The 18,298-nt window shown below is 38.1% G+C and overlaps 1 protein-coding gene across 3 annotated transcripts in view; it reads left to right on the top strand.

Annotated features, from left to right (window-relative positions):
- The first annotated feature begins 8,259 nt into the window (after positions 1-8,259).
- cep164 (centrosomal protein 164) overlaps positions 8,260-18,298 on the top strand; it is a 36,372-nt gene continuing 26,333 nt past the window's right edge. For 2 of the 3 annotated variants that reach the window (XM_088346198.1, XM_088346197.1), the window contains exons 1-3: positions 8,260-8,807; positions 11,826-11,937; positions 15,562-15,754. In XM_088346198.1, the coding sequence (XP_088202324.1) occupies positions 8,759-8,807; positions 11,826-11,937; positions 15,562-15,754 (354 nt within the window). In that variant the 5' untranslated portion in view covers positions 8,260-8,758. The remainder of the gene's footprint in view (positions 8,808-11,825; positions 11,938-15,561; positions 15,755-18,298) is intronic. The other variant, XM_088346196.1, reaches the window with a different exon arrangement.

Here is an 18,298-nt window from a genome sequence, read left to right as displayed (position 1 = left end):
TACTCTTGTTATGAATGTTAAAATCTAGGACACAAGGAAGAATCCCAACCACCGTGTTGGAAGCGATTAGTGTTCATTAATCAAATAATGAAACAATAAACCTAAATGGGCTGGCCAACTAGAACAATGACTACTGATAGGTTTAAAAACAGAAGTATAAAAACAGAATGGTATTTTGTTTCAACTGTTGTGAGACTAAAGCAGTAGCGAAACTAACAGAACAGTAGTCGTTTACCTATAAGATCATGCTGAAGACATAACCGTCACACTGTGCAGATTAAACTGTTTCATTAAAAGTAGGGATGGGAAAGTAAATATACCAGATGCTGATATCACCTCCTTTTTATAGTATTGGTCCCCGCGACAGTGACCGATAAAAGTATCAGCTGCCCTCTATTGACCATTCACAGACCAACATTTTCAAATAAAGGAAGGGTCTCAAACCCATTTGCACAGAGGGCCAAAACTCAAACACCTTTAATCGCAAGCCAAACAGGATAAATATTCATTGAATACACTAAAGCTCTTTTTGTTAAAATAAAAACACAAGTATGATTTTAAAGCAGAAAGGAAAAATAAAACATGATGAAATTAAATAAAATGATCTGCATTTATATAGCGCTTTTCAAGTCAAGACTTCCCAAAGCGCTTTACAGTGTGCTTCACATTTCCCAATAGCGGCCGTGCAGCCATGTATGGCGTTAACCTGAAATTCAATATTGCTTCTTAAGACATTGCTGTACAAACAAATACCAGCTATCATTAATCACGAGGGAAGAAATTCTTATTAAACTGGGTGCCCTTTGCACTAATTAGTTTAAAAAAAAAAAAAACTATGAAATAAAATGATCTACATTTATATAGCGCTTTTCAAGTCAATGAAGACTTCCCAAAGTGCTTTACAATGTGCTTCACATTTCCCAATAGCGGCCGTGCAGCCATGTAAGGCGTTAACCTGCTTATTGGGGGCATTAGGGGTTCAGTGTCTTACCCAAGGACACTTCGACATGTAACACGGAGGAGCCGGGATTCGAACTGGGGTCCCTTGATCCCAAGACGAGCGCTCTACCTCCTGAGACATATAAATTCCATTTGTGCTTTACACCAAAAATATCTGCTTTAAACATAAATATGAGTTAAAAGTAAACAGGAATTTTATTCCAGAACAAAGTCAAACATTAAATAACTTAAACTTTGCTCTCCGTGAAAATATCGCTTATACAACTATAGAAATTCAAAAATTGAAAAAAATTAAATATAAATTTTGTGCTTTTCACTATGGGATTTTGTGTATCCTCATATTCTTCTTAATCTATTCAACTCTCTGTATCTTCTGCTCAGTATTCAGGTATTTCAGCTTATTCTGATGTTTTGTCTTTTTACATTAAATCCCTTAATTAGCTCATTAGCCACATTAGCTCCTCAAAGAAGACGCTAAGGTTTCCCACCACTGTCAGTGAAAACTATTCAGCCTCTCTTTGGTTTTGAAAGGCACTGTTTTCTGAATCACTTTTTTTTCAGCCATTGTGAGGGTTTAGCATCCCCGTAAATCACAGCAACAGAAAAGTCACCCTGCTTTTCTCCGTTTAGACTTCTGTTACATCGTAATAGAAAGAAAGTCATGCCCAGGCTTTACATCTCCACTTCCTGACACTAAAGACTCACTATTAATGCATTTGTTGCTCCTGTTTTTCAACTGGCCGAGGTGTTGTTTGTCGGTCGATAGTTTTAAAAGTGGCTGGGCTCGTCAGGTTACAGCTAACTCGATTTATGCGGGAAAGTCTTTGGCAAGTATTGTGGCGGCAGCTGAAGCGCAGAATTGTGGGATGTGTAGTTTGATATTTGTAAGCTTTTCATAGAGCCTGGCCATTAGTACATGTTTAAAGAAAGATTCTACAGGCCAGATATAATTGTGTATCATGCAGGATGTGGCCCGTGGGCCGTGAGTTTGACACCTATAGAATAAAGGAAAAATAAAAAGCTATTAATTATGCAATTATCTGTGTCCATTGAATATTATTCAGCAAAAACGAGTTACTGCCGAATAATATTCATTCTTCAGGACTTCATTTCGACATTAAGTCATGTTTATTTGTGATGCCCTTAATCACAAAGAGTCTCAAAGGGCTGCACAGACCACAGATTATTGCAAACCACAGACCATTATTACACCATCCCCTGATTTAAAACCTTCATGAGGTCAAGGAAAAAAACCTCAACATGAGGAAAATGAAGACACCGTGAAAAGGGACTGCACATGAGGCAATCCCCCTTCCAGGATGACCAGGCTGCAATGGATGTTGCAATAACAAATAATACACGGATATTGTCAAAATAACGTCTAGGTTATCCATATGCTATAGAATGGAAGTGTGTTTCAAGCTTAGATTTAAGCATTTCCACTGAGGATGCAGATCGTATCTCAGGGGGAAGAGCATTCCACAGAACTGGGACCCGAATGGAGAAAGCTCTCAAACATGCGGATCTCTTCTTGGCTCTTGGGATCACTAGTAGACCAGCATTTTCATAGAGAAGGCTCCGGACCGGAACATAGGGCAAAATTAAATGTGAAAGATATGAGGGAGCAAGTCCATGCATGATTTTGTATTCTACTAACAGAACCTTAAAATCACATCTTAGCTAACAGGGAGCCAATGCAGGTTAGCTTAAATCGGGGTAATGTGATCAAACTTTCTTGTCTTAGTTAAAAACCTCGCTGCAGCATTTTGTACCAGCTGGAGGCTCTTGATTTTGGACTTCGGGAGACCGGAGAGTAGTGCATTCCAGTGATCGAGACGGGAGGTAACAAATGCATGAATTATAATCTCCGCATTGGACTGAGACAGCATAGGGCAAATTTTAGCAATGTTGCGAAGATGGAAAAAAACCTGTTCTAGTAATAGTCTTAACGTGTGTTTGAAAGGACAGATTGGGTTCAAACATGACACCTAAACTTTTGACTGAGTCACTCTGGGTCATATTACATTTGTCAATGTTCGGAACAGTTTTAGAGAACAAGTCATGGCATTTAAGTGGACAATAACTAACATTTCGGTCTTTTCAGAGTTAAGGTGCAAGAAGTTGATTGAAATCCATTATTTTATCTCAGAGAGGCAGGCCTCCAAATTTCCACAGTTTAGTGTGGCAGATTCATCCGTCGGAAGATATAGTTGAGTGTTATCTGTGTAGCAATGGAAACTGACATTATACTTGCGAATAATATCACCTAATGGAAGCATGTAAATGCCGAAAAGAAGTGGGCCAAGTACTAAACCCTGCGGATTGTTTTGTAACAGAAGTAGGGGATACTGAGATTTTTTGTGTCGATCCGATACAAGTAAATACAGGTTAGTATCGATCGATCCTGATCCTATACTGATACTTTTATCTTCGATATGTTATGATTATGGAATACTTGAAACCCTCTCCTCTCAAGTTAGTTTATTATTTTGATAAATACTGCACAAAAATGTTATCCTCAAAAAAATGTTTCATGTGTTTATTAAAATAACCAGATTGCAAACTTTAAAAATATTTTAACAAATGATAATTCTAAAATCCCAAAACAGTCAAACTAAAAATGCAGCAATCTAACCAAAATACAAATACGGTATAACAATGTCAACGAGACAACTAAAACACCTTCCATTGCAGAATATTTTGAAAATAAAATCAGTATTGCAAATAAAGAGTCAATTGTCTCTCTTTGGCTGTGTTGCCATAGTGAGGAACATATTTATGATTGTATTTTCGGTTGCAGCTCAATACTTTCTGCAGGGTGAGCTTTTTTCATGATTTTATGTAAACTTGTGGTGTTGCAACAGTAACAGACCACTTTACCACACAAATTAGTTTTCTGAAATCTCGCGAGAAAATACGCTTCTTACATTTGCTTCGGAATTTCTTCTTCTCTACTTCCAAATGATATCGCTACACATTCTATTGTTGTTAGAGAGAACGGAAGAGACGGATGGAAAAAGAAAAAAAATATATAAGAAATTGTAAATCACTATATATTGTGATTCAAACAGCTATTTTGATATTTTTAATGAATTGACAAATGATTGTTATAATTATGTGAGATATATTTATTTGATTTATAGAAGAAGCATCAAATGTTTATTTTGGGGAGGGATCTCTTATAAGCCTTTGGCTTCAACCGATCGTCCCTTTCTTTTTTAGGTGATGTGTTCCATTGGTTATTTTTGTTGCAACATGTTCGAAAGGGAAAAATAAATGAGAAAAAAAACATACAAATTACACCTGACAATATCCTTTTCTGTAGCTGATTAAAGAAAAACATCTAGACAGCTCAGTGCTTCATGTTTGCAAGATGCAAAACCAGGCCAGGTAGGAAGAGGTGCAAAGGTTTGCCTATCAGTCACGCACTCAGTCATACACTTGTGAGTGGCTGAGGGCGCTGGGTGACAGACAGAAGGTCTGCCGGAGGACATTGGTAGGAGAGCAAAGTATTGACCACAGGACAAGAGTATCGATTCGATCCTAATAATTGCTTAGTAACGACAATGACAGTATTAAGATCGATCTGCACACCTCCAATCTATTGAGATCTAATGGTTGGGTTACTTGAGACATGTCCGTGTGACTGGATCACACAATCTATCAGTAAATATGTGTGTATCCTACTCTTATATATATATATAAATATATATCACCCCATCCATCCATCCATCCATCCATTTTCTGCACCGCTCATCCTCAGGAGAGTCGCAGGAACTCATATATTGTACACACAATTTGGTGAATCATTTCAGAGTCAAGGACAGTGGGTGTCGAAAACTCCAGTTGCCCAAGAGAAGGTTATTCACCCGATTACCCAAGAAGGCAAACTACCCGAATCAAAAAACAAACATATGAGTAAACCACCGTTAGCTCAATCAAACAACACAAAATAAAGTCCATTCATTTTTTTTAACCACTGAAGCCTGCCCCAAATTTTTTTATCGAATCGTCAGATAATAGGCTATTTCGAGGAGCACCTATGAGTGCGTGCAACGATGGCTAGTTGGCATTTTACAACTAAAAATACCAATTACAATTTATAAAGCATGTCATTTGTTTAGGTGAATTTTAGGGAAGCCATTAGAATTGGATGTAAAGCTATTCCTTCAAAGTATTAGCCTTTTGTTTTTTTAAATTAGAAACCAATTTTTTCAAAGTATTTCAATAATTTCTGGACTTAGTTTGAAAATATGTTCATATGTGGTGAGTACTCCCCATCTGTGAAAGACGACCATTAAAAAATAGTTGTTTGGTAAATCAGATTCCAATTCCTAATAATATAAACAGATTATTCCTTTTGCGTTATCAGAAATCTAGCTAAATTAAATGTATGTACTTTGCAGTTAGTTATTTTATTCAACCAGGTCAATGAGGCCAGACAACTCCACTAGCAGTAAATTTATGGGGATGTAGTGTCTCGTAGTGGCCATAGAATGTATCGACAGTATTAAGACAGATATAAAAAAAACTTGAGTAAATTTAAAATAACATGATTTTGGAAAAAAGTAAAATAAAGGCCGTACATAATATCAAACATGCATTGCAGTAGAAATAAAGCATTCAGTGGCAGAGAGAAGGGTGTGAAGGAAATTGACCATACATATTTATTGTTGATTTTTTTTTTTTAATGAATGAATAAAAGTCCAATCATTAAAATATTAAATGCAATGCCTACTTGTATTGCCTGATAATATTCTTGTTGTATATCAAAAACAAGCATGCACACTAGAATTTTGGTTTAAACATTTTGTTGAATAAATACTCCAGGAGATGGGCAGCACGGCGGTGCAGTGGTTTGCGCATGTGCGGCACAGTTCTGAGGTCATGAGATCGAACCTTCCTGTGTGGAGTTTGCATGTTCTCCCCATGCCTGCGTGGGTTTCTTCCGGGCATTCCAGTTTCCTCCCACATTCCAAAAACATGCATGTCAGGTTAATTGGCTGGTGTAAATGAGCAAGTGAGTTATCAGTCTCTGTGTGCCCTGCAGCTGGCTGGCAACCAGTTCAGGGTGTCCCCTGCCCACTGCCCGAAGATGGCTGGGATGGGCTCCAGCACACCCACGACCCTACTGGATAAATGGATGGAATACTCCAGGAGGTCAAACACACCCTGACCATCCCTCACACTAGTGTTTTGTTTTTGTTTTCAACCAGTGTGCCGTAGCGCATGAGACAGAAAATTGTCCTACTCTATCTTTGCAAAAATGCCATTGTTTAGTTTCTTTGCTTTCTCCCGGTGATCAGATGAGTAACTAAGATTCCCCTATATGAGCAAAAAGCGGCAGATTACAGTGAACCTTTGTTTAGATTTATTATTATAGATTTATTAAATGTAAACCCATTTTTCAAAGTTTTGTCAATAAATTAGTGTTTTCTGGGTTACATCTGTATATAATATATACCTATATACCTATATATATATATATATATATATATATATATATATATATATATATATATATATATATATATGCTGACTGTGTACATATATATATATATATATATATCCATATATATATATATATATATCCATATATATATATATATATATATATCCATATATATATATATATATATATATATATATATATATATATATATATATATACATACATACATATACATATATATACACATACATACATACATATACACAAATATACATATATACACATATAATCACATCACATTAGCCGTACCGCTTATCCTCATTAGGGTCGCGGGGGGGCTGGAGCCCATCCCAGCCATCTCCGGGCAGGGGACACCCTGAACTGGTTGCCAGCCAATAGCAGGGCACTCAGGGACAGACAAGTCGCTCGCACATTCACACCTAGGGACAATTTGGACCGGCCAATTCACCTGAAATGCATGTTTTTGGAACGCGGGAGGAAACCGGAGTGCCCGGAGGAAAACATACAAACTCCGCACAGGAAGTCTGGAGCTGGATTTGAACCCACGACAGGTTCCCATGGCATGAACTGTGCCGCACAAGCGCTAACCACTGCGCCGCCGTGCTTATATATATATATCCATGTACTTCTGCAGATTTTAGCGTATCCTTTAAATTTGTTAACTTTGTGTTGTTGTCTTTTTCGTGCTATTTTTGTTTGTAATGTTGCACTGTTCAAAAAAGGGACACTGATATTTGAGCTCTAGATGGCGCTATATTGCAGGGGCGGGACAACTACGGCCCACTGACCACATGCGTTTTAAACCATGCCTGCAACACATACATTGGGAAAAATAATGAGAAAAATATAAACAATAGTTCATAAAGTACCACCAAGAAAAAAAAGGTAGTTTTTTTTCTCGTGCCAGCGCTGTGCCTATTGTTCTGTGCGTCTACGAAAAAAATACAATTAAAAAAACGAAATATCTTATTTAGTGCTTAGAAACGGACTTGATATATTGTTTTGCTTAGATTCTAAAAAAAACCCTTCAAAAACACTTCTACGATTAAATTATAATACAAAACTACTAAAATATACTATAAAAATAACTACAATAATTTTACAAATATAAAACTAAAGAAATAAAACAAACACACAACTACAGTTACAATACTGCAAAAGTACCACAATAAAAATACTAAAGAAATACTACTACGGAAACACTGCTAAAAATGTTACAGAAACAATACTGTGGAAATACTTCAAAAATACGACAGGAATACAACTACAAAAATACTGTTTTGATTTCAACGTGTCAAAATGATTATTTCTTTTTACTTTATTTTTATATGTACTTCTGCAGCACTTATAGTTTCCATAAAATTTTTCAACTTTGTATTTTTTACTTGTTTTGTGCCAATTTTGTTTATAATGATTTTTTTTTGAACAATGTGAGGTTTGAACAATTTTTCTAGACACTTTTAACAGCAATTAAGCATATTCACAATTTCGTTATATCTAACAATATGACGTTTGAACAATTTTTGTCGACATTTTTAACAGCAATTAAACACATTCACAATTTTATTGTATCATATCCCAACAATATGAGTTTTTATCGACACTTTTAACAGCAATTAAATACATTCACAATTTCATTATATCATATTCCAACAATATGAGGTTTGATGCAATGTTTGATAAAAATAAAATAAAATAAAAATAATAAACAACAGGAGGAAAAATCGAGAAGTCCATGATGCAATTCGGTGTGACGGAATTCAGAAGGTGACGTCATACTCCGAAGTGACTCGACAAACTTTTTATACACTGCCTGTTAAAAAAAACACTTCTTAAATTAAGTAGAACATTTTGTTAGCGTGGATCCATTCTCCCGATCTTCACGTTGCTTTTAAAATTTCCCCAAAATGTTTGATTGAAACACGTATGTCCCTTGTTTGACGACGTGTGTGACGAATATGCTAATGACGTCAGAGTTGTTATAATCCAGAAATGCCGACTGAGTATTTTTTTAAAACCTGTTCCGTAGCTTGGATCTCTATGGCCCTGATCTTCATTTCCAGTTTATAATGCCAACTTTGCAATGACCCAAACTCAGGCCAGGAACCGTCAACAGAGGAGAAAGTTGTCCAGAGTTGAGTCCTCAGTGGTGCCCTGACGACCCAGGCGGTTAAGGAATCCGGGAACTGTGATTTTATCGTGGATGCCTTTAGTTACAATCACACTTATTTAAGTCACTTATTCCTATCTATCTTGTTACAACTTCTCTAAATTTGAATTCTTTTTAATGAGTATAGGCATTTTTGAGAGTGATCAGCTGCAGCTATGTCTGTCTCGGAGAATTGCTTGGAAGAATCCAACCGATCTGAAGAAGGTAAGAAAATTAGTACAGTAATACCTCTTTTTTGCAGAGGTTGCCTTGCCCCCCAAAAGTTCCTGCGATTGTCGAAACCTGCAAAAGAGAAACTATTATACACTGAAACCAAACAAACCCATCTTACAGGCTCAAGCGTAAGTTTAACAAATAAAAGTACTATACTTTAGAAAGGATTTTTTTTAATACGCATGACTTAGGTACCGTCAAATGCCATTTTTAAAACTAATCTTGCTGTTATATTGCACCACTGTATTGATTAAGGACAAGATCCACTTCACTTCAGATCAGGACTAGGGACAATTTTTGAGACACAGGCCCCATTGGGTTGTAAAAAAATAAACTAAAGGGCTAGCTCCAAGATTTAGATTTAATTTATTTGTCCAGTTAGGGAAATTCACTTCCGAATCTATCCTCGTGTAGAACAACAAGCATTACATTACAAAAACAGCAGGATGACGAACATACAGTAAATGACTGTGGGACAATAAGGGCAGAATTATTGGATGGGCCTGTTGATTAGAAGAGAAATGGCTGAGGGGATCAGGCTTTTCCGGGGCGGGCCCTTCTGAATCTTGATCAGGCTATGAGGAAAAAAGTTTAAATGATTGTCTGATTTATTGAATGATTTTGTAATGTAGGCTTATCCAATTGTACTTTTATGTATTTATTTTTTACTACGCTTGCAGACGTCTACATTTACGTCTTACATATCATTCTATATATTTTTTAATAAATAGTCTATTTTATCAAATTGGTTTTGAAACATTCAGAATTACAGTAATATGAGTACCTTTTTCAAAATCACTGAATCTCCATTGAAAAACTCAAAATGCCATAGAGCTAGCTCAAATGTGTGTATTTATCTTTAAATTTGGTAAATATCTTTCACAAGTGTTAAAAAGCATGTTCAGAAAAAAAATAAAGGCAACCAATTGCAAGGCATTACTGAATTGAATAAAAGGCGGTCTTGGAAACAATGTGACACTAAAGGCTCTTATTGTATGTATTACACCAGGGGTGGCCAACCCGGTCCTCGAGAGCCTAATGCATGTGTTTGGAGTTTCTCTGCTCCAATGCAAATTATTTCAATCTCACGAAGCTTACCAACAAGCCTAGAATTGGCATCACCTGTGATGGAGTGGAGAAACTTCCAAAACATGCAGGACATGTGGCTCTTGAGGAGCGGGTTGGCCATTATACCACTGTAATATTTATCAGAATGCCATGGTTTGACTGGGCACGACGGCTAAAACAGAAACAAAATTAAATTAAAAAGCTTTGGCCTGACTTCTCATTTTAATTGTGAACTGGAATGATTTAGCAAATCACACGTTTGGATTTTCTAAGTTACAATTGAAATGCACGTTGGAATTAATCAATATTGAAGTTTCCTGCAACAACCATTTATTTGCACATTGGCCTTGAGAGCAGTTACAGGAAGGGATACCAGGGACAAGAGTGGCATAACAACTAAGTTATGGCAGTAATATATATATATATATATATATATATATACATATCTCTCTCTCTCTCTCTCTCTCTCTCTTTCTCTTTCTCTCTCTCTTTATATATATATATATATATATATATATATATATATATATATATATATATATATATATATATAATGTACCTCATCTCATTAGCTGCTACACCGCTTATCCTCAGTAGGGTCCCAGCAATAATCGGGCAGTGGACACCCTGAACTGGTTGCCAGCCAATCGCAGGGCAATATATATATATATATATTATATGGCAGAACAGTTCGGAGGTCATGGGTTTAAATCCAGCTACCAGCCTTCCTGTGTGGAGTTTGCATGTTCTCCCCGTGCTTCCGTGGGTTTCCTACGGGCACTCCGGTTTACTCCCACATTACCAAAAACATGCATTTCAGGTTAATTGGCCGGTCCAAATTGTCCCTACGTGTGAATGAGCGAGTGTCGTCTGTCCATGTGTGCCCTGCGACTGGCTGGCAACCAGTTCAGGGTGTCCCCTGCCCACTGCCGAATATAGCTGGGATGGGCTGCAGCACCCCCACGGCCCTACTGAGGATAAGCAGTGCAGATAATGGATGGATATATATACTTATATATATATATATATATATATATATATATATATATATATATATATATATATATATATATACAGTGTTCATTTTATATATATACAGTGTTCATTTTACCTCTGAAAAGTGATGGGTGCCGGGACTCGCATGCTCAAAAGTTTATGGGTCCCAACAGAGATCTATGGGTCCCCAAAATTTAGTGTTATCGGGGTTGAAATTGTAAATCGGCGACAAATATATAATACAAATCCATATATTCATTCAGTTTTAATCAACACAGTTTATTGGTAATACAAATCAGTTATCACTTCATTTTTTTCAGTTCACAACAATATTGTACATTATGCAAAATAATATTGCTGGAATAATTATATTAATCTATATTTTCATTCAGTTTTAATCATCACAGTTAATTGGTAATACAAAGCAGTTATCACTTCAAATTTTTCCATTTACAATATTGTACATTATACAAAATAATATTGCTGAAATATTAATCTATATATTCATGCAGTTTTAATCATCACAGTTAATTGATAGATAGATAGATAGATAGATACCTGATTCATTTTATTCATTGGTAATACAATGCAAGTTATCACTTCTGATTTTGCAGTTCATATTTTCTTTGTGGTTTGCTGTCCTGCCACAGTTGTAATGCCTTCTCAAGGTTCAATCCATTATCATCCTCCTCATAGCGTAACCAGGAATATGATTTAGTCCATTTTGGCAGAAAAGTCCTTTTCTTGCTAGGAGTATTCTTTTGTTTATTGTCTTTCGTCGACAGGCATATAAGGGGCGGCGCAACTTTTTAGCCAAGAAAATCTGCAAAGTATCAAAACCTTAAAAAAAAAACACGATACAGAAAGGGATTACTGCATAAAGATCCTCCATTTCTCTTTATTCAAACACATAATGGCAATATAATTCTCATTATTTTCCTCCAGAAATCAAGGCTTACGCAAAGGACATAGGAATTGATCCGCACAAGGAGCCCGAGCTTTTGTGTCTGGCAAGGGAGGCGATATTTGCCCGTCTGCCTCCAGGATGGGTTGAGAAGTATGTGACTAAACAGTTTATTTGTCTATATTTCAGTGTTCCTAAAATTTCTTTGAGCAAAGGCACATGCTTTTCATTTCAATAAGTATGATTTATCATGAGATACACCAGAGTTGTTACCATCGTCATGCTTATCTTTATATCTTCCGGATGACTTTCTCTCCATTCTCTAACATTTGTTTCTGGCAGTGTGATATTGAGAAAATTGAGTGCTTCTATGTTTGTCAGATTCAGATTCAGATTCAGATTCAGATCTACTTTATTGTCATTCTACTACACGTGTATACAGAACGAAATGTCGATGCATCTGACCCCCACAGTTTCCTTGAATGTACAGATATAAATAAGTTGTATTGTATTTTGGCTACGTATAGTATTTTACCATAGTGCCGATAGTGCAAGAAGAGTAGCTAACCAGATGTGCAAAATGGGCAGTCAGGTTAACAAGTCAGGTACACAGTAACATTAACACTGTAACAATAACGCTGTAATTACAATAGTGCAGAGAGCAATGTGCAAGGAGTGGCAAGCTATAAAAAACTGCCAGTAGTGCAAAAAGTCGGATTAGCAGCCGTTTAGATTTAAGTTAACTATATGTTAGATTGACCATTTAACAGTCTAATGGCCAGGGGGACTAGACTATTGCGGAGCCTGGTGGTCCTGCACCGCACACTGCAGTACCTCTTCCCAGAGGCTAGCAGAGTGAACAGTCCATGATGGGGGTGAGAGGGGTCCCCGGTAATGTTCTTAGCATGGGATAGGCAGCGCTTCTGGCCAATGTCCTGAATGGAGGGAAGTGTAGTCCCGATTATTTTCTCTGCTGTCCTCGTTACCCTCCTCACACTACCCCAGTCGGTAGCGCTGCAGCCTCCACACCACACAGAGATACAGCTGGTCAGGATACTCTCTATGGTGCCCCTGTAGAATGTGATGAGGGAGGGTGGGGGCAGGTGGGCTCTCCTCATCCTCCGTAGGAAGTACAGGCGCTGCTGTGCCCTCTTAACCAGTGATGCAGTGTTCACGGACCAGGTGAGTTTGTTTGTAATGTGCACCCCTAGGAACCTGATACTGCTGACAACCTCCACAGCCTTGTTGTCGATGCAAATTGGGGCATGGTTGGGCTGGTTTTTCCTAAAGTCGACAATGATCTCTTTAGTTTTGTCAACATTCAGGACCAGGCTGTTGTCCCTGCACCAGCCCACCAACTGCTCCACCTCCTCTCTGTAGGCCAGGTCGTTGTCATCCCTGATGAGGCCCACCACTGTTGTGTCGTCAGCATACTTCACGATGTGGTTTGTGGCGAACCTAGGGACGCAGTCGTGTGTCATCAAGGTGAACAGCAAGGGGCTTAGGACGCAGCCTTGGGGGGAGCCCGTGCTGAGGTAGATGACATCTGAACTGTTCTGACCTATCCGCACTGATTGGGGTCTGTCACAGAGGAAGTCCAGCAGCCAGTTCCGCAGGGGGGTGTTGAAACCCAGGAGTCTCATTTTGTCTACCAGATGTTGTGGAATGATGGTGTTGAATGCTGAACTGAAGTCCAGGAACAGCATCCGCACATGGGTGTTCTTCTCCTCTAGATGTGTCAGGCTCAGGTGAAGCGCAGAGGAGATGGCATCCCTGGTGGAGCGGTTTGTCCTGTAGGCAAACTGAAAGGGGTCGAATGAGGAGGGGAGACTGGAGGTGATGTGCTCTTTAACCAGTCGTCTGTATTACTAGTGGTCTAGAGGTAAAGTTTTGGTACCCTCTCTGCTGCGACCTGGGTTTGATTCAATTTGCAAACAATGATTTTTTAATTTGGTCGGTTACTTTTTCGACGGATCATTGGACTAATTTACAACCCCTATCCAAAAGTATGGAATCATCAGTCTTGGACCAGTATTCACTCTGACATTTTATTCTGTAGAACAAACCGAAAGCATGAAAGAAATAATACATTTTTCAAAAATCCAACTCCTTGGCATTCAGAAACACTAATAGAAATGCTACTTTTACAGACCAAGCACAGGGCAAAATATATGGAATCACTCTATTCTGAGGAAAATAAATATATGGAATCATGAAAGACAGACAAAGAACAACAATCAAAACATATCACTATTATTTAGTTGCACCACCGTTGGCATTTTTGAGTCTGAGGCATGGACTTGAGTGACAAACTATTCTTCATAATTCTGGTGCCAACTCTCTTTGATTGCAGTTGCCAGATCATCTTCAAAGGTCGGAGTCTTGCTGTTGACAATCTTTTCAATTGGGTTGAGATCTGGGCTATTTGCAGGCCATGGAATTGACTGGATGCATGTTTTGTCAAGGAATGCTTTTACAGTTTTTGCTCTGTGGAATGTTGGATTTTCATCTTGGAAAAAGAGTTTATCAATTGAGGGAATAAGAAAGCTGTCCAAAAAGTCAATGTAAACTTATGCTTTCATTGCAGATTTGACCACAGCCATCTCCCCGGTGCCTTTGCCTGCACCCCCATATTATTCGGACTGTGGGAATTTTTGTTTTCTTTAGGTAGTCCTTTTTGTAAACCTCACCAGAACGGCACCAAACAAATGTTCCAATATCAATACCTTATCCTGTGCAGATTCGAGACTCATCACTGAAGATAACCTTCATCCAGTCATCCACAGTTCTTGACTGCAGTCTTGTCCTTTAGTGTTTAAGTGTCAAAGGTGGTTTCCTTTTAGCTTTACTTTATGAAAATCCCATTTCCTTTAGGTGATTTTGCACAGTTCTGTTAAATACATTGACTCCAACTTCCTCCCATTTTCTCCTAATTTGTCTTGTTGTGCATTTTCTGTTCTCAACTCATGGCATTTAGTTGTTTGTCTTTTTACTTGGTCCAAATCTATGATACAGCGGATTGAACAGCCCATATCTTTGGCAACCATACGAATAGAGTTACCTTCTTCAGGAAGTTTGACGATCCTGTCTTTGGTCTCAAGAGACATCTCTTGTTGGAGCCATGATTCAGTCCTCTTAGTCCAGCAGCCCTCCAAGGGGTAATATTTCCACTGTTTTTAACTGCTGACAAACAAGCGGCCTTAATCTAAACCAGGTGCCCAATTAAGGAAAGGAAATTGACTAGGTGTGTCCTTATATTCTACTCAAAATGCACCAGTTTTTGTTCCTCAAAATTTCGTGATTCAATATTTATTTCCCAGCACTTTCGCTACAAAAGTAACATTTATTGACCATTGCAATGTTTTTTCTTAATTTCTTTTAGTGTTTCTGAATGCCATTATGCTGCACTTTGGAATTACCTTACGATTGTTTCATGTTTGTGATCTGAATTTCTTCTACAGAATAAAATGCCAAGTGGGGACTCACTCAAGACTAGCGATTCCATACTTTTTGCTAGCGGTTGCATATCGTAAGCGTATAAAATGTGAAGCAATAAGGTACCTCTTAGAGTTGTTTGAATTCCATGTGCCTTTATACTATAGTCCACTGCGCCTTATATATGAAAGACGTCTGACAAAAACTTAATCGGGGGTGCGCTGTATAATTTGATGTGCCTTAAAGTGCGCAGTGTATAGTAGTCATTGTGACAATGTAGTTTTTTTTTTCCTAACAATGGGTTCCTTTTTGACTGTAAAGTAACTGACTTTATCCCTACAGCCAAGATGAGAGTGGGAACCTGATATTTCACAACCAGTACTTGCAGACGTCAACTGAAGAACACCCCTGCAAAGCGCAGTATCGTCAACTGGTGGCGCAGGAACGTGAACGTATTCAACGCTCTGCTACTGTTGGAGGCTCCATAAGCCCACTGGATGGGAGGGAGGATGTAGAAGCTGGGAACGAACACACGGTAAGTGACTTTTAAAAATCGTTTATGTGGGTCAGAGGTAGGCTACCTAAAATGTTGAAAGAGCCATATTGGACCCAAAAAACAAAAAAAACAAATTTGTTTGAAGCTGCAAAAAAATTAAAAGCCTTTTATAAGCCTTATAATGAATGCAACGCATGTATGTATCCGTATTAGTCATGTTATCCTCTTATCAAAATGACTCTACTGGATCCAACGCATCCTGTGGAGAATGATGCCCCACGTGACTACTCTTTTGTAGCATACACCTCAGGTTTAACTTCCTTTCAATGATAATGTATCCCAGTACGTTTCATTGCTTCGGCAAATTTAAAGAAATGCAATAAAGAAATCCACCACATCACACGACTCTGGTCAGGCAATTAAGTATTCAGGCGCTTGATATCCGTGATTTTGCTGTGGTGATGTGCTTGCCATTGTCACGGCCTTTTCCTTCACTTTCTTAATTTTCTACAAATAGATGTTCTGATATTTTGATGACTGACTCATTCATGTAGTCACCATCTGTGAATGTTTTTCACCGCTTTATTATCTCCTGGGTTGCACCAAAACCCGCAGCAGTAGTGCAGTTTGGAGATTCAATTCACTTATTGAATCTATTTTCGCACTCATCTAATTTCTTTCGAAGTGATCCAATCACCCTTTTTCTCTCACTTCCAACTGGGTACTCTGCCGCAAAGTCTCTGGAAAGCGCTTTCAACATTAATCTTTTTGTTATTTGATAACTACTCTCTACAGAGCAAACGTTCAGGCAATCCTTCCGCATTGTCAATCAATGCAAATAATAAAACATTGACTCCTCTGTTCTCCTCAGTTATATTTATCTCTATACTTTTGGGCTCCATGGCCGATTTGTTGAAAACAGCAGCTTTCTCTGCTGGTGATTAAGTCAACTCACATTTATTTTTGACGCCCTTAATCACAAAATGTCTCAAAGGACTGCACAGGTTACAATTACACTATTCCCTGATCTTAAATTAACATGCGGGCAAGGAAAAACTTAGAAACCTCAACATCAGGAAAATGAAAAAAAAAAACCTTGAACAGGGTCCTCACAAGCGTTAATTCCCCTTTCAGGATGACCACAGTGCAATGGGTTTAGCATTAGGTAACAATACACAAAACACAGTGAACAAAAAAAACCAGGTAATTTGTAAAAAAAAATCTCCAGAGATTGCATCACAGCAACGACGCTTCACCTTTAAAAGTGGGGTGGTTTGGGCCACACGGGACAGTAGAGAGTAAAGCAGAGGAGCATTGCATAGGAGTTTAGCTTTTCGCTCGTTAACTCGCACCAGGTCCTTGTTGAAATGTAATATCTATTCCACACATTTTTCTAGCACTGGAAAATGGTAAATGTGTTTGTGTCATGTTTATCTTCCTACATAAACTATATTAAAAGAAAAATATTTTCCTCCCCAATCTTATTCAACGTGTAAACATTTTTGGAAGAGCGCTAGGGAGCCGCCTGGCAGCGCTAAAGAGCCACATATGGCTCCTGACCTGCATGTTGCCGACCCCCGGTCTTGGTCAATTGTGAAAAATGACACTAAGCTGGGCTCCTTACTTGGATCTGGAAACCTTTAAACTAAATATAAATATTGTAATTTTCTTTCTAAAGAATGCAGCTAAAAATTCTGTATTAATAAACCCAGTACATTGATAGTTGGTTGGATCCCTAAACCACACGGGTTGTAGGCGCACCATTTCCGGTGGTGTGTTTTGGGCAAGTACAGCCTGGTGGACCCTCTTTCTCTCCAGGCCCACATGTTTCCACCAGGTTTTGAACCTGGGACTTTTCTGGTGTTAGGCAAATGTGCTAACTATATTAAAAAAGGTTGGCACAGATCCACCTAAGCAAAACAGAAGTCGAGCCAAATATGTTCTTACACTAAACACAGCATTCTGATTATCGGTAATACTGCTGTAGTAGAATATACCACATTTTCTGGACTATAAGACGCACCTAAAAACCCTAAATTGGTAGAAATTTAAATGGGGGTCTTATATACTGCAAAATACTGTTAGACAAATCTGGAAATGCATACAGTATGACTTAAGTCACAAAACATTGCATGCAACGGGAATCAAACCCAAGTCGTGGCATTGAGAGTGCTGCAACATAAAAACAAAAAAATATCAAAGGTTATTTGATATTGTTTTAATATAACACTTTCTATATGGTACCAGAGACTAATGATGAATGAAGAAAACAAAGTCTGATTCATCATCAGATACACCAGTGTTGTTTCCCTCATCGTGTTTTTTTTGTGTTTATATTTTTCAGGAAGACTTTCTGTTTTCTCCATCCTTCAACATTTGTCTCCGGCACCAAGTAAAATGGTGTGATGAGCAGATAAAATCTAATGCCCTTTTCTCTATCATCCTTATCACTAGTGGTTTCGTGGTTAGGTTTCAGTACTCTTAACCTGGGTTCAATTCCCATTGCATTCAATGCTTTGCGATTTTGGTCAGTGGCATGTTTCCACCGACCAATCATTGCCATGATATATACTGTAATTGTAT

This window comes from Urocampus carinirostris, chromosome 10 (genome assembly GCF_059441175.1).
Source record: "Urocampus carinirostris isolate Australia breed hairy pipefish chromosome 10, RoL_Ucar_1.0, whole genome shotgun sequence".
Taxonomy (NCBI): domain Eukaryota; kingdom Metazoa; phylum Chordata; class Actinopteri; order Syngnathiformes; family Syngnathidae; genus Urocampus; species Urocampus carinirostris.
This window is presented reverse-complemented; position numbering and strand designations above follow the sequence as displayed.